The following is a 22591-nucleotide window of genomic DNA, read 5'->3' as shown; positions in this document are numbered from 1 at the left end:
GCTCAGTGGAACCGCCCATCGGAAAACCACTTCCTATCATCCACAATCCATCGGCTTAACAGAACACCTTAACAAGACTATTGCCGACATGTTGAGTATGTACGTTGACGTGGATCACAAGAGCTGGGACGACATTCTACCGCACATCACGTTCGCCTATGATACAGCTCAGCAAGAAACTACACGAAGAACGCCGTTCAGTCTCCTTTATGGCCATGAAGTGACGACGATACAAACGCCATGGTACTGCACGATTGCAATAACATCAATTAAGACGTTGCATCTTTTACCGAACGAGCAGAAAAAGCGAGGCAGCTTGCGCGCATCCAAATCAAACAGCATCAACATTACGACGCCCAACGTTATATTCTGCGACAACGACATGTCGTCCATCGGACGGGTGAAAAATTCTGGATATGGAGTCTTATCAACCGCCGGGGACTGTCTGAAAAATTGCTAAAGAGGTATTTTGACCCCTACACAGTTTTAGAACACCTGAAAGACTGTAATTACGTGGCTGTTCCAGAGAGCCCCTCGACAACTCGCCAGCAAAAACCATAAATCGCGCACGTTGTGCGAATGGAGCCCTGATTTTCGAACTCATTTGCACCATACATCTAGGGCACCGTCTTTTGTAGAAGAGCATCGGGACGCTGCCCTCCGGAGGGAGACAAATGCCGCATTAAATGTGCAGCACCAAGAGAACGAGAAAGAGCACGCGCAGCGAGAGAGAAAGACGAGGTTCTGATCTGATCAGTTTGCCAGTGTTGTGATAAAAATAAAGCGAGTTGTCCGGTATTCAACTGCTGCTGTTTCTGCATTGTGACAATACACACACACACACACATATATACACCTATACGAGTCACGCTGAGCCGACAGGGGACATGGCTTGACCCTAAGGAGCTCCCCCCTCGCCTTCACAGAGAAAGCACTCAATGAATGTTGTTGCAAATAGCCTTGTTCGATTTCGATTGGACACGCCTACATATGCTTATCTGGCTTTCTAACGCGTCAGCAATAACGAGCTGATTTCTCAAAAATTCCCTTGTCCTTGTCGGTGTTGGTGTAAGCGTCGTTGGTTGTGAGCGATCAAAAAATTGACTAATATGCGAACAAAAAAATAAACTTTTCCTCACCTCTTTGGGGTATCGCACATATATAGCGTAAATATTTTATATTGCGTTTTTGAAAAACAATGGCACGTACGCTGTTCAGGACAGCTTATGTTCCTTGGCGATCAGCCCTGTTCAAGCACCTACTCAACCAATGAACCAAATAAACAAAGTTTGATTCATATTCAATCATATACACTAGTCAATATTTTACAACACTTTTATTGCTGCGTTGCAATATATATATATATATATATATATATATATATATATATATATATAGCTTCTGCCTTCATTCCCACAAAGTGGTCAAGGTATCACAAAAGGGCAGGCAGGTGGTGGACGCTCTTTCCGTTGATCGTTTTTGCTGCTCTTGTCGCACAAGTGTGCCACGCTCCTCGTTTCATGTGAGACCTATAAAAAACAAACACACCACAAAATATTTTTTCTATTCGCAGTAAAAACATCACCGCCGACTACTATCTCCTCATTTTCACCATTACTTTTAGCCTTACATGGAATAAGACTTGTACTGACGTCTGCTCACAGGTATTCAAACACACTATCGTTCCTAAACCATTTCAACAGTCCTTGATCAGAGGCGCGTATCACGTTAGGTGAGTGCCTTGAGCTCCACCCCTATTACACTTACAGCAAAATGTTTCACAAATATATCTTATGTAGTCACATCTTTCAAGAAATGTTCTCAGTGGTTTGCAACTACTCATGACTGTATTCGAAGATACTATATCAAATTACGCCAAGACGGGCACTGACTACGTGAGATATTGGTGTTTATGAGCATTGACACCATGGTTGAGAAAGCTGATTCTGGAATAACGGACTCATGAGTCGAATCACTCGGACTCTCTACGAGTCAGATTGAGCCATAAGTTAGTGTGAGTGAGTCTGGGTGATTCATTTTCTAGTGGGCTTGAGTCCGCGTAAGTCAAATTGAAGAAAGTTTTTATGAGTGAGAGTCCAAGTGAGCTGTAAGCGCAATATATATTTGCTTTGTGTGGGGGGGGGGAGGGGGGGGGAAGTCAACTGCGTAAGAAGTTCTGGCGATCTGAAAACTATCAATTACAAAATAAATTATACCTTATGAACAAGAAGAGCGCTCGCAACGCAATCGTGCATCTTTTTGCGGCGAAGCGACGTACTCGTGTACATCTCTACGATTTTGTGCTCGCTTTGTTAGTGCTGCATGTGGCTAATCACGATGACGAACTATGTCCGAATGCTTTGGAGTGGGCGGAACAATTAAACAACCCACAAATTACGCAATAAGCAGTGTGTAAAATCTCGTTGTTATTTCGTGATTCTGCCACGCTATAGTACTAAGGATAACGCCATTGTTTTGCTGATATTAAACCTGTACCGGGTCTTTTTCAAAGTAAAATTCAAGCAACAGCCTACGTTTTTGGTAGAATACTCGACTGCCACGCACAGAACACAAATTTGAATTCCATTTGATCCTGATCATCTTCCTTTACCATTTAAATTTTCCACGTCTATTGGTTGTTTTTTCAGGTTTATTAGTTGGCCTGGGACAGCGTCGCCACTCAACAAAAAACCATGGCACCGAAGAGGTGTGCTCGAGTACTGTAACGTCATCTGGAGCCTGGATTTTCTTATGATTGCTTATTTCGTGTAAGCTAAAACATCACTTTATTCGTGAAGTCGTTTTCATCAAACGTTGAACTCCTTAAATTTAAGAACTTAAAGTTCTATGCCGACATCTTTCTGCCATTTTGAGGATGATGGCAAACACTACTTTACATGAAGCATCACCTTCATCAAAGCGATCAGCGTAACACTCAACAACTCGACTCACAAAGTAGATACAATGAAACGTTTTTATCGCAGATTTAGCCCCCACATTGATGTGTCTACACTCTAAAGAAAAACTGTTGTTTTTCATTACGGTAAGGTGGAGTGCCAACTCATATATTATAGGGATGTGCATTACTGCTACAGTGTGACACTAACAAGAATATTAAAGTTTTCAATCTTATTACTAAAAGTATGTTCAATGCTTACCAAACAACGGTGCTGGAATTTCCACTGTCGCTGGAAGGCTCCTATGTGTTTGATTACCACATACTGAGTTTGCGGTGATCAAGACGCAGAGGCTGCGATGGGGTATGCTCTTAACCTCCAGTGCTGTTCTGAACACTACCAACTTGACGCAACGCTTGACACTATTGCCTTCGTCGCATACGGAATACGTATCGCACACTTTTACTGTGTATCCACGGGGCGTTCCGTACAACTTCGCCGGTGGATCCCACTTAATCTTCGTAGTCAATGCTGTAATCTGAGTCGTAGTAATATTCGCTGGAGAATCTGGTTCTGAAAAAAAAGAGAGAAATCAGTCACGTATGCGCGTGCTTCTCTGCAAAGGACATCAAAAGATGATAGTCTGCCGTCTGAAGGCGTTGCGTGAGACATGTCGCCATTTGACACTAGTGTAAAGAAACAAATTTTTGTAGAGTGTTAGAATGCGAAGCCACTGATCGTTTTAGTGCAGCGTAAGAAACACTCGCTTTTTCTATCATAGCATTGCGTTGTCAGTGTTGCGTAATAAACAATGTGGTCTTTACAATCACATATTTCTGCCCTTTCTAAATAAAGAAACACAGTACATAATCCTTACGTATTCATGTTACGCATGAAATATGCGTAATATTTGCGTTTTCATTGAGAGTACTCACAAGCAAAAAAGCAGACGGCAAATCAAGATGGGTTGGCGTTAGGAGAAGTGTTAGACATACACCGAGCGGTTGAATCGTTCGTAGGACAATAAAAAAATAAACAGAGCAAATTTTTTGCGTTGAAGTATGTCAAGGAAGTCTATCGTCTTTAAAAAAACGACGTGTGCCTTTAGCAGCATGCTTGTTTTAGTTGAAAGGCCTGGGCTAACTCTCAATTTTGTAACAATTCTTTATTTATCTAGGTGCCGGAGAAATCGTGCATTATTTTGGAAAGAATGGCTCCCCCTAGACTCATTTGTACTATCCTGTTGATGGCACAGAAGGAAACAGCATTTTCTAAAGAAGGCAAGTGTCAGACACCTGTTTGTTCGATAAGGCTACAAATTAGTTAAATAAAAAAAGTAAAGAAAATTTGCAGCATATTTGACAACCATCCTTAGTCCCCACACTTTGATCCCGAGATCCACGTGCGTCTGAGTCGGTCGGTGCACCGTGTGAATGCGAAGGCGTAAGCAAATCACATTGTCGGGGTAACATTTTAAATGATTCCCAGTTGCGGGTACTCAAGTGAGTTTTGCAGTGGTATGACAGGTCAAATATAGTACGTGAAAAAGCAAGAAATGCAATTAATTCGTTCGTATAAAGACGCCGCTTAGACAATGCTTCCGAGTTACACCGAAAGACTCAATAGTGACGACATGTCAACTGCAAGAACTGAAACTACTGCACTTGGATCCGAAGAGTTTCGCTACCTATGCCATTTTCATTCTACTCTCACTTTCTGCAAACAAGGACGAGTGAAAAAGTATGTTCGCGCCTCTTGCCAAAACAGGTTTGCCCGTAAAAGCACACCAATTTCACATCGAATGCTGGAAGAGTGGCAGTTCTAGAGCTTGTCTGAAATTCTCTTCGGGCTATTGCAAGTACGCTAGAAAAAATACCCTCTAAGCAAGTACGTTTGCAAGGCACCCACAACGTCATTATTCGCCATAATGTGGAGAAGCAATGTCAGTGAGCCATAAGTGTCAGTGAGCTTTATGTGAAGCTATGAACAATCTCTCCAACAAGATATTTTATAGTGCCGACAAGACTACAACCAATTCAAAAAGGAATTTTAGAATTGGCATATACTCAATTTTTTGTAGCACCTGGAAACTGAGTAACATTACTGATACTCAATGGGCAGTACCCTACAGCAAGCAAAAAATTTTTGACCAAACAAGACCCCGCTATTGCGCTGTGGAACGCAGAAACTACAGCACAGACCGCAAGATGTGTTCCACAGGAGAATCACTTCGTCTTCCTCTCCCACATCGCGGTCCCTACATCCATCCCCGTACATTGCGCTCATGGATGTACAATCCTCGGAGATCCCGCCCAGTACCAGCTCATCCACGGGCATTGCTTCAAGAAAGCGTGGTAATCCATCTAGTGAGAGCGAGGACACCGAGCTGTACTCTGCATCAGACTACGAGTCCTCAGAAGACGGCTTCGAACCTGTGCTTTACCGCAAGGCCAAACGAAGAATCATGAACGCATCATCAGCATCAAGTACAGCCATTGTGAGGACAGTGCCTCAGCGATGGCCTCACTCCATTCTGTTTGTGCCGCAGACTATATCTCCAATCTACGCTTCCTCCACAGGCAAGCACTGTCCTTGTACCTTGAAAACATTGTGCCTAACGTGATTAAGGACATCAGGATAAACACGAGGAAAAATATTTTGGCAATCGACATGAGGAACCCGAGTGCACTGAACACGCTACAGCATGTGTCGGACCTGGGAAACATCAAAGTTCGCTCCATCATACCAGCGAATGGTGACACCGTAACAGGAGTTATCTATGACATAGACATTGAAATCGCCAATGAAGATCTTCCTGTATTGATAAAACCAGTGAGTGAAAACAACGCCATTATGCATGCTGGTAGCCTCGGCAACTCTCGTTGTGTGAGAATAACATTCAAGGGTGACTGTCTTCTCTCTTACGTGAAGGTTGGCCATTTCCGTCACCAGGTTCGCCCATTTATTCCGAAGCCTATGCAGTGTTTCAAGTGCCAGAAGATTGGCCACGTGAAGAGCGTTTGCAGAAATTCCGCAGTGTGCCCCCGATGCGCTGAACACCACTCGGAAGACGACTGTAATGCAGCTACGTTTAAATGCCCCAACTGCCAAGAAGCTCACAGTGCTTCCCCCAAGGACTGTCTTCAAATTAAAAAAGAGATTTATATTCTGAGGCAAATGATGCGAGACCACTCGACTCACAAAGAAGCTGCGCAAAAAGTAAGGCGAAGGCGCCGTCCTCGTCGAAGGTCCTCACGAAGGACAGTGCCAAATCTGACGAGAAAGTCAGAAACTCAAGTGAAATCGACAGGCGCGGCTCCTAGCACGGCAAACATCTGCACTAAAAGAGAAGGTGCTGGAAGATCTCTCTCTCCAAAGAAATGGCCACCCCTTCAGCCTAGACGATCTGTTGAGCCTCAACAGAAGCCGCCTACACGACTTGTTGAGCCTCAACAGAAGCCGCCTCAAGAACAAGCACAAAATGCTGCAACGGCCGAGAATCCAGATCATCGCGTGATGGTGATGCTAAGATCACTAGTGGACACCTTTCGCATGTTGTTAAGCGACATGGATACACCGTCAGCCGAAAGTGCCCTTCAAGTACTAGACGCGCTTAGTCCAGTGCTAGCAGCCCTAGAGTAGACCATGGCTAACCCACCACTGTCTTTCAGGGATGAGGTTCGTAAAGCAGCAATACCGCAGTGGAATGCCAGGGGACTGAGATCGCGCATTGGTGACTTTCGTCGATTTGTGTGCGTCAATACGTTTCCCGTAATCGTCTTCTGTGAGCCGAACTTATCGAGTGCAATACGACTTTCGGAATACGAACCTTTTATGTCGTCTACTCTTACCGAAAACTGCAAGGTTCTGGTGTACATTCGCCGAGACCTCACTTACATCCTTCAACCTGTACCACCTCATGAAGGAAACCAATACGTATGCTTAAGAGGGAAAAAGAGGAGGCTCAACATCACTGTGGTTCACGCATACCTATCACCATCAAGCCGTTTCGATCAAAAAAGACTACGAGACATCATAGCGTTAACTCCTGACCTGTGCGTTATCATTGGGGATTTTAACGCTCATCATACATTATGGGGAAGTCAGAATACCAACATGTAGGGCAGAAGCTTGGTGTCTTTTGCTTCCGCCAACCAACTTCAGTTACTGAACGATGGCAGTCCTATATTTTTACGTGGCTTCACATACACTAGCTGTCTCGACTTCGCTTTTGTTTCGCGAAGCCTAGTGAAACATACTGAATGGTTCACGATATGGAAACGCACGGGAGTGATCACATTCCAACATACGTCAAGATCAGAGGATTGTCGCCTTTTAAATTGCGCGACATGGTTAAAAGAGCGGACTAGAAAAAATTTCAGTCTCGTATGGAAGACCATTGCGAAGAACACATATCCGATTTACAAGAGGCCATGAAGAGCACTGTAAAAGAGACTGTGTGTACGATCCCTTGCTCTGTAATAATCATGGACATCGACATAGAGCTGGAGCGGCTTCGAGCCTTGCGACGACAAGCTGAAAGAAGGTACCGGCGAACGAAGGACATAGAAGATTTACGGACTGCTAGCCGTATGCAGAATACGATCAAACGTCGGTTGGACAAGCTATAATTCCAACGCTGGATTACTTTCTGCGAGTCACTCGACCCTCGTAAGCCTTTATCGCAGATATGGAGGATGGTTACAGGTTTGCGGTCATCGCCCATTCAGAAGTCACCATTCAAAGTCTGAGCCCTTCACAGAAATCGAACAGATGTGGACGTTGCTGAAGAGTTCTGTGCCGAATTATCAGGCCAAACTACCACCATCAGCAGCTCACCACTTTCGAGCAGTTGTTCGCCACCACGAGGTTCCTGTATGAACGTCTCGTTCACCATTCAGGAGCTCAAAGCAGCACTCGCTTCACGCAAACGTACCTCCGCACCAGGACCTGACGGAATCTCTTACAGAGCCCTGTGTCATCTGGGTGAGCGCGAGAACAGCCCCACTTCAGCTATATAAGGATTGTTGGCTAGAGGGCACTGTCCCCTTAAGTTGGAAAACTAGTCGTCTAGTACCATTACTAAAACCTGGCAAATCACCATTGGAACTTTCCTCCTATCACCCGATCGCATTGGCTGGTTGCGTGGGTAAAGTGATGGAGAGAATGATTCCCGGCGGACTCGAGTGGTACTTGGAGTATCACGAAATCTGCCTAAATTCCATGGCTGGCTTTCGTCGTGGTAGATCATCGATCGATAGCGTCATCGACCTAATTACGTACGTTGAACACGAGAAAGGCCATAAGAGTCTTTGCGCCTCTCTGTTCCTAGACGTCAAAGGTGCCTATGATAACGTTTCACATGAAGCCGTCCTTACCGCACTAGAGAAGATTGGAGTGGGTGGCCGAATGTTTAAGCAGATACGCAGTTATTACCAAATGCGGTCCTATTTTGTGAGTACAGAGGCCGGGAACACGTCTACACATTTCAGTTGTCGTGGCATCCCTCAGAGTGGTGTACTGAGCCCCGTGCTATTCAATATAACACTAATCGCTATCCGTACGCGCCTACCAAACAATATTTATCTATCAAGATACACTGATGACATCTGAATCTAGACATCTGCGGTAACTCGCCTGCAGTTGCGAGCGAGAATACAGAGCTGCTACTGCAACTGCTTTGTATACGCAATAGAAGCCTGGAAATTTCCTCCGAAAAGTGCGCTCTTCTGGCATTTACGCACAAACCCATGTCAAATTACAGAGTGTCTTTTAACGGCCAAAGTATACCATATCGTCGATCTCACAAATTTCTGGGTGCCATAGTCAACAGAGAAATATCATGGAGCCCTCAAGTGTCGTATTTGAAAAAGCGATTGACAGGCACATGCCATCTTTTCAAGTTTCTCGCTGGAAAGACTTGGGCAATGCAGCCTCATGCTATGTTACGACTGTGCAGGGCGCTTCTCCTTGGCTTTTTACGATACAGTCTGCCTGCATTATCAAACACCAGCAAAACAATTCGACGCATGATACGAAGCGTTCAGGCATAGGCGCTTTGAATATGTCTAGGTCTGCCTCAGGGGGCCTCAACAATGGCGACTATAGCTATAGCCAAAGACCACCTCGTGCAGACCCTTATTGAAATTGAAGCTTTGAGGACACACATAAGGCATGTGGGCCGGACTCCCCATCGCCACCTAGCCTCTCTACCAGTGGATAGACCTCATACTACTTTTTGTCGAACATTAGCTACACATGGTCACTCCCTACGAACTGGTTTTACGCCCGCGGTGCGACCTTCAATTCCTCCGTGGTGCCTCAAACAGCCAGTCATCACCCTGGCAATACCAGGCATCCAGAAAAAATGAGATTTCTCAATACCAGCCCTCAAGCAGCTCGCCTTACTTCTGCTGTACGAGAAGTACCAAGACTGCACCCACGTCTACACCGACGACACCGTGCTGCCAAACAGCTCAACTGCGGCGGTCGTTATTCCAACGCACGCCACAACCATCAAATTCAGGACAGCTCATGCAACCCCAACAACGGCAGCAGAGCTTGCAGCGCTTCGCGCTGCGCTGCTTTTCTTAACGACCAAAGCACCCATCGGTGGACGATTTTCTGCGACTGCAAGGCGGCACTGCAGTCACTTATGTCAAATCTAGGCCATGGTCCACACGAGCAGTTGGTATTTGAAACAGCAGAAACGCTACACCATATAACAGAGAAAGGCCACCACGTTATATTTCAGTGGTTGCCAAGCCACTGTGGAATTATCGGTAACGAACGAGCTGATCAAGCTGCCCGTTCAGCCCATACAGAAGACAACGACCAGTCAATACCTCTCTCAAGGACGGACGCTGCTAGGAGGCTCCGCATGCTTGCTCGCCAACGCTCCATGACTCTTTGGAATGAACCTCTTTTTACGCATGCAATATTACGATCCCTTGATCCAACGTTAAACATACAGCTTCCAACAAAAATTCGACGAGGCGACGCTGCTGCTCTGTGCAGACTATGGTTGGGAGTCGCATTTACCCGTGCGTACGCGTTCCGCATAGGTATGGCCGACACCGCCGACTGTGAACACTGCGGAGATGAAGAAACCATTCGACATATCCTGTGTGACTGCCCGAAATACAACCTGGAAAGACAACACCTTTCTAATCAACTAAATAGGTTATATGACCAAGCGCTGTCAGAAGAAAGTATACTGCGCCATTGTCATGACTCATCGTCACAGAAGAAAGCCCTGCAAGCGCTACTGGGCTTCTTGCGAACTACTGGCCTGTCAGAACGCCTCTGAGTGGACTGATTTTGTGCGTGCGTGTGTGTCGGTGCTTTTCTCTTATTAATTTTTACTCTCCCTTTCTCTTTCAACCCCTATTCCCCAACCCCAGTGTAGGGTAGCATACCGGATACTAGCATCTGGTTAACCTCCCTGCCTTCCTTTTTTCTCGTTTCTCTCACTCTCTTTTTGACTAAACAATGTCCCATTCGCTCCGAAGAGACCTGGCATCTCATAAGTGATAAATCATATATCGTTTACAGTCGCATATATAACGACATACTCATAGTTTCCAACAAAAACAGCCTTTGGACTTATGCAACAAATCTGTTAGAGGCAGGGGCTATATAGATATTTCAAGTGAATTTTCAATAGTGTTCTTCCGTATTTCCAGGTAGCGTCAAAATGTCTTGGCAAAAAAAAAACGTCCCTAATCACTCTGTCATAGGAATTGGTACAACATAAAAGTGAATTTTGCCACTTTAGCATGTTTGGCATCAAGGTGGAATAAATCTTACACCAACAGGTTTCAAGTTCACTTGAATAGCTGCAAGCACCAGAAATCTTTGAGCGCGTTCTTCAAACAGAAAAGAAGCACAAAAAGAACACACACAGGATGAGCACGAATTACACATTTTAACAATGGCTAGTTTGTGTTCGGCAAGCAAGTTTATTTTTGTAAAGTCGTGGTCAGTGCAGTGAGCGAAATACCCTTCGTGCGCTCTGTATCTTCACCGCACACTTGCAATGAAAACGGCGTGCAAAGCATCTATATAACGAGATCAACATGCGTGCACGAGCCATCACGTCCTGTTGAGGCGCGCAAGCGTCACAATGCGGGTGGCGACCACTTTTAGGCGCACCCTTTGAGTCATTTCTCCAGTGATAACAAGAACGAGAAGATACCGATCTTCGAGTACCACTAACGTACTATCCCGAGCAATACGAGCCCGAACACATGAGCACGCAGAAAATGGCCTCAAAACTGAGAGAACGGAATACGTAGATGGCGCTGCCAAAACCAGAGGGGGAAAGAGAATGCTCTTCCGCTGACTGTTGGCACTCCCGGAGCTTGATAACTCTGAAACGGCAGCTGATAGCGTGCAATCGGCCACTAACAATGTTACGACGAAAGTGAAACACACTAAAAACAAAATAAGCGAGATATGCCTAAGAAAATCCTCCCCGAACACCACCTATACATATAATAAAAGCATGGTTGGTGCATCATCAGAACAAGCTACGCAGCAGCCAATATCTTTGTAGCTGCGTAACCTGCTAGGTCATCGGTTGTGGCTATGCGTACTGATGCCAGCTGCTATCACCGATAGCAGGCATCGAGACACGCAAAAAGCAGCGTTTCACAAAATCAACAGGGTGTTTTAAATAACGTTTGCATGCACTGTGGGCGTGGCGTGTATAGCGGACGCATTATGAGTTTCAGAACAGGGTTCGCTCAACCTAGGAAAAAATTTTGGGACTTTTGCCCCTACCGCAAACTCAAATGCACGGATGCTAAAGGCAGCACTTCGCGGGCTTCACAGGCCGCGATTGTTCCACGCTATTTCGGATGTTCTGCGGGTGGGCCGTGAACGGTGACTCGCGTTACGATGCATACGCAGTGGCAGTCACCGTCTCGCAAGGGCTTGCGGTGCGCTATTCTAAAACTCCATATATAAGGTGGGAGTGCGAAGAGCTTGCGGAAAGCACGGTGCTCATTCCACTTCGTGTCCAACGGCAGCCGCTGCAGATCAGCCCATGTAGAACTAGAAGCTATTCGACACACGCTCGCACCTACGAACTCCCATTGCTCACCATGGTACATGATGTATATGAATACCACACCACTAGAAAGCTGATGGACGTACGCTTTGCAGCCGAGTTGATCCGCACAGCGCTCTGTAGCGAAGAATGGAAGGTTCTACTGCTGGCGAAGAAATAATTTATTGTTTTTTTTCTCGTTTTCTCATCTAGTATTGTGTATTTGACGACGTCATATCCGTGACGAGACTATGCCATTTGAGTCATAGTGGTTCCCGGCAATGACACATTCCTGTTAAATATACACTTACGAATACGGTATTTGCTAATGCTAATTCTGGATGCAGCTTCCTGTTTTAGCAAAGTTAACGGCGCTTGAAGTTTTGGCTTTCCACGTGGTATCACCTATGCCATTTATCAACCTTTTTTGGAAGTAGGACAGCACGCACTACCCTATCGTTCGTTTTTACGTTGCACAACCGACCAACCTGAGTTCATAACAGCAGAGGCCCTCTCGTGGTGACGCCTATATTGCATTACAGCATCCTTTGCTTCTGAGGCCTCTTGGTGATGGCGAAGAGCTTAAGCTATGGCGGCACGCCCTTCTAGGACTTCTCGTTGACTTCGCTTTGTTATTCTTTCATCATTAATGACAAATTACCCCATATTACCCTTGGACGTTACATCAAATATGGTTTACAACAGGGATACAAATAAGTCTTGATTTGAACAACGTACTCCTTTTTTCGGAGAGTCATTCCATTCTCCTACACTCTCCAGAAAAAAAGAATTAGCGAACATGCACGTCCTGGCCATTGCAATAGGAGATTTTGAGTTTGTGATTGTTACGTTCAAAAATATAAATAAAAAGTGTCTTTGAATAGGAGTCCTTGTTTATGCCTGATCTGTTTTATATTTGAAAAAAAAATGCACTTTCAGCTTTAACTTCCGTTAGCACAAAGATAGCTCCCAATTCAGCTTTTGTTTCATCATTGTGATACTGTCTGCTATACGTTAGCTGCCCAGAATTTACCTGGTCGTTCTGTTTTGAATACTTTCTAACAGAGAAGTCAGAGTGGCTTCTAATAGGTCCCATACTGGACAGGCATGCACAAATGGTGGTTTTATACCTGTAATAAACGCATTCCGTTTTAATTATCTCTCGTGGCATCTTAGGTTAGCGCCCACACAGCGTTATTAGCACACTGAAAAGCGCATTGCGTGATAAACCGAAAACGATACACCTAAGTATTTAGAAACATCCGCTGTTGTAATGAACCCCTTAGGGTTCGTTATTCAGCATTCAGCATTGATTGAAAGGCTATATCAAGAAGAAACATACAATTATGAGAGACGCGTAGTGCATAGCTTCAGAAAGTTTTACCTTCTGGTGTTTCTTAGCATGCACCTTAGTTTAAGCTCTGGAAAGGGCAATGAAAGAAGGCAACTTACCTCGGCCAGGAGCAAACAAGCCCATCATAGCAGTAACAGGGAAAACCATTTCTTGCTCATGAAATCTGTACGCCCCTACAATGAGGACAACTTCGGTGCACACTGGGACAGTCGGGCAGTCATAAATTGTGAATTGGTTGCGGATGCTTAATATGGCACATGATCCAACGACGTGGTCTTCATGCTGTGCACTGCTTACTGGGTGAAGTTGATGAATGATCAGCTTGTAGAAATCAATGGTTTCATTCTGTCGACGCCATGACATTACGATGGGCCTACCCGCCGACGAGATTAGGCGTATCTTCATTAAATCTGAAAAGCAACAGTCTTATTCAATCTTTGTTCTTTCAATCACCGTGAAGTTACATCACGTTTCTGCAACACTCTACTGCGGGAAACAAGAGCATCGTCTTGGTTTCGTGAGAATATAGTTGTACAGTTCTCTTCTAACCACAAGTAAACTTGGCAACGTGAAAAGTTAGCATATATATATATATATATATATATATATATATATATATATATATATATATATATATATATATATATATTTATATATATATATATATATATATATATATATGTGTGTGTGTGTGTGTGTGTGTGTATTGTAAGAAGGAAGCGATTGTTGGTCGAAGCCGAGGAGGAAGAAGTCCTTTTCGAATAAACATGGCGTATAAGCCAGGTCACGTCTCCCACACCTAGCGTCACACGAGTCGGCAGAATGAAGACCTGGCAGTTACTTCATCAACCGGCCATCATCATCGAACCCCTCAGCAAGACGCAGTGAACGAAGGTGGACCACACAAGTGTATCTCAACTCTACACCATGACCAGCGTCCTGACAGCACCATCAGCTGACCTTGACATTCCCAAGTACACCGGATCAGTAGACGACGAACCCGTACAGGACTGGTTCAACCTATTTGAGCTCCACGACACTGCTGCATCATGGTCGGAACGGGAGATGATCGCCAACTTCACTGAGTACATCTCCGGTGAGGCATTTAGGTTTTACCTGACACACGTGTTCAGAAAAGATGAATCACGGCAAAAAATCAGAGAAGAGATGATTGCCCGTTTTCACGACTACGACAAGGACTACCTTATTACCGACCACCTGCATACAACCACACTCAGCCGTCACAATCCACGCTCATTTCTGAAAGAACATATTCTTTCACCATGTTTCTCTTCACGAAAGCTGGTATTTTTAAAGTCGTCACTCCGGCTCACGACACGAGACGTTGCTTACACACCTGATGCACTTCTTTTTTGTCTCGCATACGTGGTCCAACACCCGGTTTTCGATCACGCGTCTTTTCAAGCGCTCCTGACGCTCACCGTTTGCCTCAACAGGACGCCGTGTTCACGATAGACGAGCTCACGCACCGGGACAATATCCTGTCGAGCCATGCTCTTTCCCCACGAGCTTATGCATCACCGTCCGGTGCATACCCACTAGGCAGTCGAAGCAAAGCAGGAGGCTCAGACGTGTCGAACATCGCCCGCTGCCAAGCGCAAGAGCCCTTTTTAGTGAATAGTGCAGAAGAAGCCCCTCAAGAGCTTTTTATCAAACTCTGAATCATTATCATGACTGCCCGAACAGGATGACAACAGCCCACAGACTACCAGCTACCGACTGGACACCACATCAAGTTGTCAAAGAAACCGGCATGGTGTTCAAGAAGCGCTCCCACGTCAGCACGTTCCGATGCAACAGCAGCAACGCCAGCATGTCCAAGAATTGCAGACACTCCAACGAATAAACCAACAAGGACGACAACACAAAGCTAGCCTCTTAAAGCAAACTCAAGGCGTGAGGCATATCCACATGACGTATCGGCGCCACAAATGCATTTGGCACAATAGATCAAGACTGCGCCTATGATTACAGCTACGAAACCGCAAATAACGACGGAAGAGATGAGAAGGCACCATCTGTACAATCCAGAGACCAATACACCATTCCGTCAGCCCCAACCGTTGCACATGCAAACTGGAAGCACACCGTCTGTTCCCGCCTCGACCCACATTTTGACGCTTTCAACATCCGAACTTGAAATGCTACACGGACTCCCAACATTGTCCGTTCCTCACAAGAACTCAACCCATGTCATCACTAGGGCAGATCTCCAGGGTGTGTTTATGCCACCCATGACGCAACAGCCAGCCTCGCCCACCCCACCCGAGTTCTCTTATATATGAGCGGACTGCTTCCTTCTGCTGTAGATTTTATGTGATAGTTAAGGAACTTTCTTCTGAAATGTAACTACAGTGCATTTTATGTGCGAGTGAAGGAACTTCCTTCTGAAATAGAACTGCGGTGCATTTTGAAAATTTTCGCTTTAACACTCCGCGTTTTTGTTGTTTTGTTAATTGTTTGACGTTACTTCTTCTGGGGGAGGGGGAATCATGTGACGTAAGAAGGTAGCGATGGTTGTTAGAAGCCGAGGAGGAAGAAGCGCTTTTGGAATAAACATGACGTATGAGCCAGGCCACGTCTCCCACACCTAGCATCATATATTTATTATATTTATATATATATATATACACACACACACACACACACATATATATATATATATATATATATATATATATATATTAGCTTGTGGAAAGATAGCATGTTAGGATCATAATGATGCTAACTAGATGTACATGGCTAACTACTCACTAGGCTAAATCACAGTTGTTGAGACGTAGTTGCCACAGCGAAACTTGAGCCATATGAATAAAGCCGTACGTGGGTTTTATTCACTCATGTTATGTCTGTGGAGCGGTTTAGGATTGCAGAAAATACGTGGGCCATTTACAAAAGTTAGCAACATCATGAGCCCACAGGCCCTTTTATTTTCCTCTACATTTGCTATGCTCACAATGAAAGTGCATCGACCTCTCGATTCAATATTACTGATGAGCGATATTACGAGTTAATGAATTATGATTGTTAAAGCACGCAAATATCCAGGGGAAAAATATCCAGGGGGCCTACCCTGTAAGGAGTGTCGCCTGTGTTACGCCTAGCAACGACAGCTGCTGATACAACAGGATACGAAAGCCTGCCCCCCTTAAATATTCCACATTTTATGGAAGAAAACAGACAGAGGAAAGAGCGCTGAAAGAAACATCAGAAAGAAAATGGAAAAGAAAGAAATAGTGAAATAAAGAGAAAAAAGTAATTCGAAATCCCGCTTTTTATTTAGGTTAGCCACCACACGCTCGAAGCTGCCTTCATTGCTTCTTGTCAAATGCAGCTGAACTCCTTCAGAATTTTTTTATAAGTACATCCCTGGCGCAATCGCTTGCACTAGGCTACTCATATAGGCTGAACTTCTCTGGTAAAATTATTGCAGATGCTATAAAGAAAAGCTGCTTCCTTACCAAGAAATTTCCCATGTGTGTTATTCTCGTATGAAAGCTGAAAAAAAAAAAGCCAGTTCTTACTTATTCGTCAGCAGATTACAACTTTCATAGTTCAGAAACTAGGGCCTTCTCATCCGTGCGGAGTCACAAAAAGAACTGATGGTTCATCACTCCGCCATAAGAATAAATATCACTCGCAAAAATCTTAGTCTTTATATCAGTAGCTGAATGCTAACTCTACATTGATACAGGAGTTTTTGCACTATGTATAATAGGGTTTGGTTGCTATAGGATCGTTTAAATTCAGTGTAGTCGCGTCAAAACTAGCTGGTACATCTCCATCTAGACGACTAGCGTTCATGATGAATTATTGAACGTTCGATTTTAGTAGCTGTAGAGGTTAACGATTGGAACGTTATCGTTGAAATAAATGGCCCCGTATCTGCATCATATTATGCAAATGTCGTCGAAAGACAATAGACTTGCTTGTGAAGAGAGTGAAGATAACATTTATTTGTTGTTCTGCGCAAGAAAATCGGTGAGTGGTATTCTGAAGGCACTGCGTTAGAGTGCCTCAAGCATGCTGCGGAGGCGAACGAGCACATCAAGTCACGTCACACGTAAGACATGAGCGCCATTTGGCAGTTTTTTTGAAAAACGAAGCGCGCAAGTTTGAGACGTGCGTGCGTGCCCGTCCCAGAGGTGATAAGGTGCAGAACGCAATGCGATGGGTTGGTGCCACCACCTTGTCGTCTTAGCAAAGCGTTGGAAACACTATCATTTTCGTGCAAGCGTTACGTTATCAGCGCAGCGTGATAAATGCTACGGTCCTTAGAATTACTTATGTATGCATTTTCTAATAAAAGACGCACACACAGTATATATGCATGTTGTTATGGTGCCTCAAATATGCGCAATAATTGCTTTTTAGTTGGCAATCACACAAGTATGAACACAAGTATGAGCAACATTAATGGGCGCTGTGAATAGGGTCGACCATTTGGGGTGTTGGCTGTTCCCATTTGGAGTACCCGGTACCATTAAAGGTGAACAAACAGACAAATGGATGGACAGACAGACAGACAGAGAGACAGAAATTTTTGCGTCGAACTTCCCCAAAGAAGACTATAGTATTTGAAAATGTGATGGTGGTTCAATTGCTGTGAAGGCGGATTGGTGGAATCCTGCGCACTGTGTGACGTGAGTGCGCATCAAAAAACAAGTGCACCAGTTGGTCAAAATCAGCGGAGCCCTCCACTACAGTGTCGCTCCTAAAACCCCCAGATGTAATTATTACTATTAAAATGCAGGTGCTGCAGATGGGATTCGATGCCATGACATGGTTAGAAACAGAGCATCAAATCCCTTGACCAGCATCGCGGGTCCGCACACTTCGTGGCTTGTGATAACTGTTCGTCATACACTCACATAATGCCGTATAAAACTTAATGTATATTCATTAATGAAACTACCGCAGCTGCACCAAGACAGTGTCATTTACACTACAATATATTTACAATATCAAGACAGTGTCATTTACAATATCAAACTTGAGAACCGACCATATGTGCACCATAAGCGTGGCATGCAAATGATATGCAGATTGATTTGCATTTCATAAGTTTTATGTTACCATCTGTAATTTATAAGCTTCCTGCGATTTCACCTCGAAATAACAATCTTTATGTGCCTAAGGCCAGAGAAATGGCCGTGAACGCATAAAAAGCGTGTCATGTAAATATGTCACGAATTTCACAATATCACCCGTCATTTAATTGTGTCGTACTGTGCCATCACTGAAGTCTGAATTAGGTGCATTCCAAGTCATCGAAACTTGCGCTAGCACACCTTTCGCGTGATTTTTTGTCATTTAATACACAACATGCGTGTCTTGAATTTATTTTGCCGCCTGTTATTTCAGTTCACCACTTCATGATATCAAGTAATACAATTTTTTTGTGCATATAGCTGAATGATCGCGAACAAACTAAGAGCATGGCATGTACTTCATGCCATGCATGAACGTAATTTTTATGCTGACACCTGTCAAATATGTTCGCCATACAGAAATGTCCCGTAATACTAATTTTACTGTATACTCATTTAGTTATATGGCTGTGAGCACCACTAGACCTAGTAACATAGAACATTTTGAACATGCGTGATACAATCGGCACCCTAGCACCCGTCAAATTTGTTCCTTTTAGGCTGACGTCAGTTTATACTGATTCTGGATTATATCAAGTCATGAAAACGGCCACAAAATGCCCAGACCAGGACATGTCAATCATGGCGTTCATGATATGACTCTCATAGTTTTCGCAACATGACTGGTCAATTCTGTTTGGCATGCGCTCATGTTGTACCATAGCAATTTTGGAATACATCACGTGATCTAAACGACCAGTAGAACCCAAAGCTCAAAGCGGGTACCCGTGAAAATCGCCCAATGTTGTTAAAAAATGGTCCGCATTCATTCTAAAAGAGAATATTCAACACCCCACTGGTGTTAACGCTTTGTTTTTTCAGATAGAATTTTCGAAGAATGCATTGCTGAAGTAACCTGTTTCACGTGATGCAGTGCAATTTCATGGGATGCTCAATTTACGAACCTCGATCGGGCCTTCTTCAATTAGAACACTCACATTTCTTTAAATACAGCCTTTCCCAGGTTTTCAAACAAGTAAGACATCTAGCTTATAAATTACTTGCCAGTAGAAATCTTTATTAGGAATTCGCCATGTTGAGCCTACACCAGTGTTACCACGGTAAAACTCACCATTCCATGGGGATGGTGGCGAGAGAAATTTATTTATACGCAGAAAATTTTCTAGGCAGAAGATCCTGGTAGTTGGAGGTTTCGGATTGTTTCTCCCTCTTTCGACCTCTTCGAGGTTGGCGCCACGTCTGTATTATCCAGATGCCGTCACGTCAAACCATTCGCAGCGTTTGTTTGTTTACAGGTGCTCTCAACTACTACATCGGCTCTCGAAGCGCGGACTTACTGGTGTGCAACGCATCCATGCTATGGATGCAAACTTTTTTTTGTGAGCATTGTGCTGTGAAACACTTTTCACTAAATAATGACGTCACTCTTAGTTGCCATCGGGGGTGGTTTCGCCTTCTGATGCCAGAACAAGTTTAGTGATGACCAAACACTCTTCATAATACAACCCGTTATAGGTGCCACTATAGTTGTGAAAAAAGACAGGGTTCCAATGAAGCGGAAGTAAGAAATTCAGGCCCACGTTTTGGACCCGAATTCACAATTTGTGAGTTTCTCGCTAAGAGAATGCGTTCATGTTTGCTTAATTTGATGCCCGACGTAACACCAACGATATGCTGCAATTATTAGACAATTTTTCCAATGAATTAGACAATGTACCGCACAATTGATAGACAATTTTGTGGTACATCGTCATCTCTCATTCAGGTTTCATTAAACTTTGCGGAGTCTGTATTTTGTCCAAAATACATCGTTACCTTTTCTGCTTAAAGTTATACGCCGACTTCTTTGAGGTTTCAGTACTGATTTGTGCGCTCAGCTTGCCCGTGGAAGGAGGATTGAAAGTCTGACGGCGAAACTTCAGATATTCGGCACCTATTTGTGCCTCTTTTGTTTTTTTTTGCGTATTCGCGTATTTTCTAACAAGCTGTTTTCTCTGTCTCTTTTACGTTCGCCGTTCAGCCGAAGGACATGCGATGCGAGGGCATCTATGCAAAGTATGCATGACCTGTCATTTCGTTTGGTGCGTTCATTTTTTACGTGCCATTTCGCACAACGGTTGACGTGCTAGTTCACGCGAAGGTTTCAATCCATGACTAGCTCTCGCTTACGGTGACACCCCAGTTCATTTACTACCTAGCTTATTAGGCTCTTTTAGTGATATAGCTCACGTGTCAGATACTTCTAAAAGCACCACCTGCAAGCTATGGTCAGTGCGTGCAGCCACTTGGCGAAAGAAGCACAGCGGTTCGAATGTATCAACTGCAGGTTATGTACGCATTCTGGCACATTATTAAGGTAAAATTATTACATGCCTCACCAAACGCTAAAAATATCGCCATCCCGCGTCGACAGCGTCACCGCGAGCTGTTGCTTTCTCTGACATAATGAGTGCTCTCTTCGCGAAAGGCTGGGACATCTTCCCGAGTTTTAAATAATGCACTCATCACAGTGCGCACAGGACACGCACGTACACCGTATAGTTCAGCGTGCAGACTACCATGGCCGGAACAGCTGGCCGGAAATAGCTCGTATGCGCCACGCCCTGGAACTTCTCGCAGGGAAGAAGAAAGCATATAACAAGCCGCTGAAGTGTTCGAATGACTCGGAGGTTTAACACCACAGTCACTTCAAGTTGTGGGCAAAAGTTCACGCTCAGTAAATTTATTTGTTAAAGTCATATCGGTGTGCCAGCATTGCTATATTATTACATACTTTATGCGGCACAACAAAGATCTGTGATAAGAAAACATTACAGTCGTTTATCTTTATAATTAGATGTGTGGCTGTCGCGAATGCTTTCAGTCCGATGCCTGGCAAGCAAGCAATCCCTCCGCGAAAAAGAGCAATGCCGGCGGCGTCACGTTTGAAAATAGAGTGCAAAAGAGAAGAGAGCAAGGAGAAACTAAAGCGGAGGAGGAGAGTGTCACTATTCTGCGAAGTTTCACGTGCTATACTATTCTTCAGTAGCTGCTGAATAAACGCCGATGTCTAATATATCTGAGAAACCATTAAAGTGTATCTAATGAGTTATGTCTAGGGGGAATCACGCACCGAAAAAGCTATGGCTTGGGCGGATTCGGTTCATACTAAATGACTTGTAAGGACACTGCATCCAGTGAATCATGCATAGAAATAACTTTTTATGTGGGACTTCGTAAATTGCTTCTCCCTATTTTCGTGTTGCAAGATCACGTGCTCCTTCCGGCCTAAAAAATTTACGTTTTTGTGATCTCGAGCGTTTAATTATACCTAGAACGTCTTTAGATGAAGATATTTTTTTTGGTAGACAGTACAATACATCGAAATGATCCAAAACAACGGCGACTAAGTAAGCTGCTACAGTTAGATTGCCGACTGCTTTTACCTTCTACCTTCACGTTTTTACTCATTTTATTTATGTGAACCACGTTCGAAAAGCTGCACTGAATACGCCAGAAAAATTTATAACTAGTGAAAGCTTACCTCCAGAGCTTGAGCGAGTTGAGCGAGTAGCAGTACTGTCAGCCAAACCATGCTCATTGTCACTGGTGAGCGATCAGAAACAACTTGCAGCGGTAACCGCTCGTCTTCGAGAACCCGTTTTTATAAGTGAAAGGGCAACACCGAAGCTGCTTACGGTGCTCCGTTACTTCCTTCTTGATATGCGGAAAAGGAGAGTTTTTTTCTTGGGCAGATAGAGCCCTCTAACTTGGGTTATGATAAAACCCCACGTATAGGCGAAACTGGCACAGCGCCACCGCAGGGTAGGCTTAGATTCTTCGTATGCCTTCTTCCGATGATGGTGCACAAAAAAAAACAAGAATGATAACACGAGAAGGAACGCTAACGTTGCGCTGACACCAAAGCAAGACAGAAGTGGCCCCTGCAAAATGATGTTGCTCGAAAAGGTAAAATAATGATAATGCAACAAGGAACACCACCAAAAAGCAGCCACGGAACCAAGATAGAAGTGACCTACGAGTATTTTCAGAAGCATAGGAGGCTGCGAAATGCATAAATTGCTTTAACTACAAGTGGACGCTTGGGCAGCAAAACACGCATCAAGCTTTATATTCACTCTTTCAAAGGCATTATTCTAGCCATCATTTATAGTAA

At 44.2% G+C, this 22591-nt stretch overlaps 1 protein-coding gene across 1 annotated transcript; it reads right to left on the bottom strand.

Annotated features, from left to right (window-relative positions):
• Positions 1–1371: 1371 nt before the first annotated feature.
• Positions 1372–22108, bottom strand: LOC119173321 (uncharacterized). Its single transcript, XM_037424191.2, has 5 exons — positions 21959–22108; positions 16786–16822; positions 13402–13713; positions 3159–3470; positions 1372–1529 (listed from the first exon to the last, which is right to left on the bottom strand). Exons 1-5 carry the CDS (start codon positions 22013–22015, stop codon positions 1519–1521), a joined length of 729 nt encoding a protein of 242 aa, XP_037280088.2. The 5' UTR covers positions 22016–22108; the 3' UTR covers positions 1372–1518.
• Between the last annotated feature and the right edge of the window lie 483 nt (positions 22109–22591).

This window comes from Rhipicephalus microplus, chromosome 5 (genome assembly GCF_043290135.1).
Source record: "Rhipicephalus microplus isolate Deutch F79 chromosome 5, USDA_Rmic, whole genome shotgun sequence".
NCBI classification, from domain to species: domain Eukaryota; kingdom Metazoa; phylum Arthropoda; class Arachnida; order Ixodida; family Ixodidae; genus Rhipicephalus; species Rhipicephalus microplus.
This window is presented reverse-complemented; position numbering and strand designations above follow the sequence as displayed.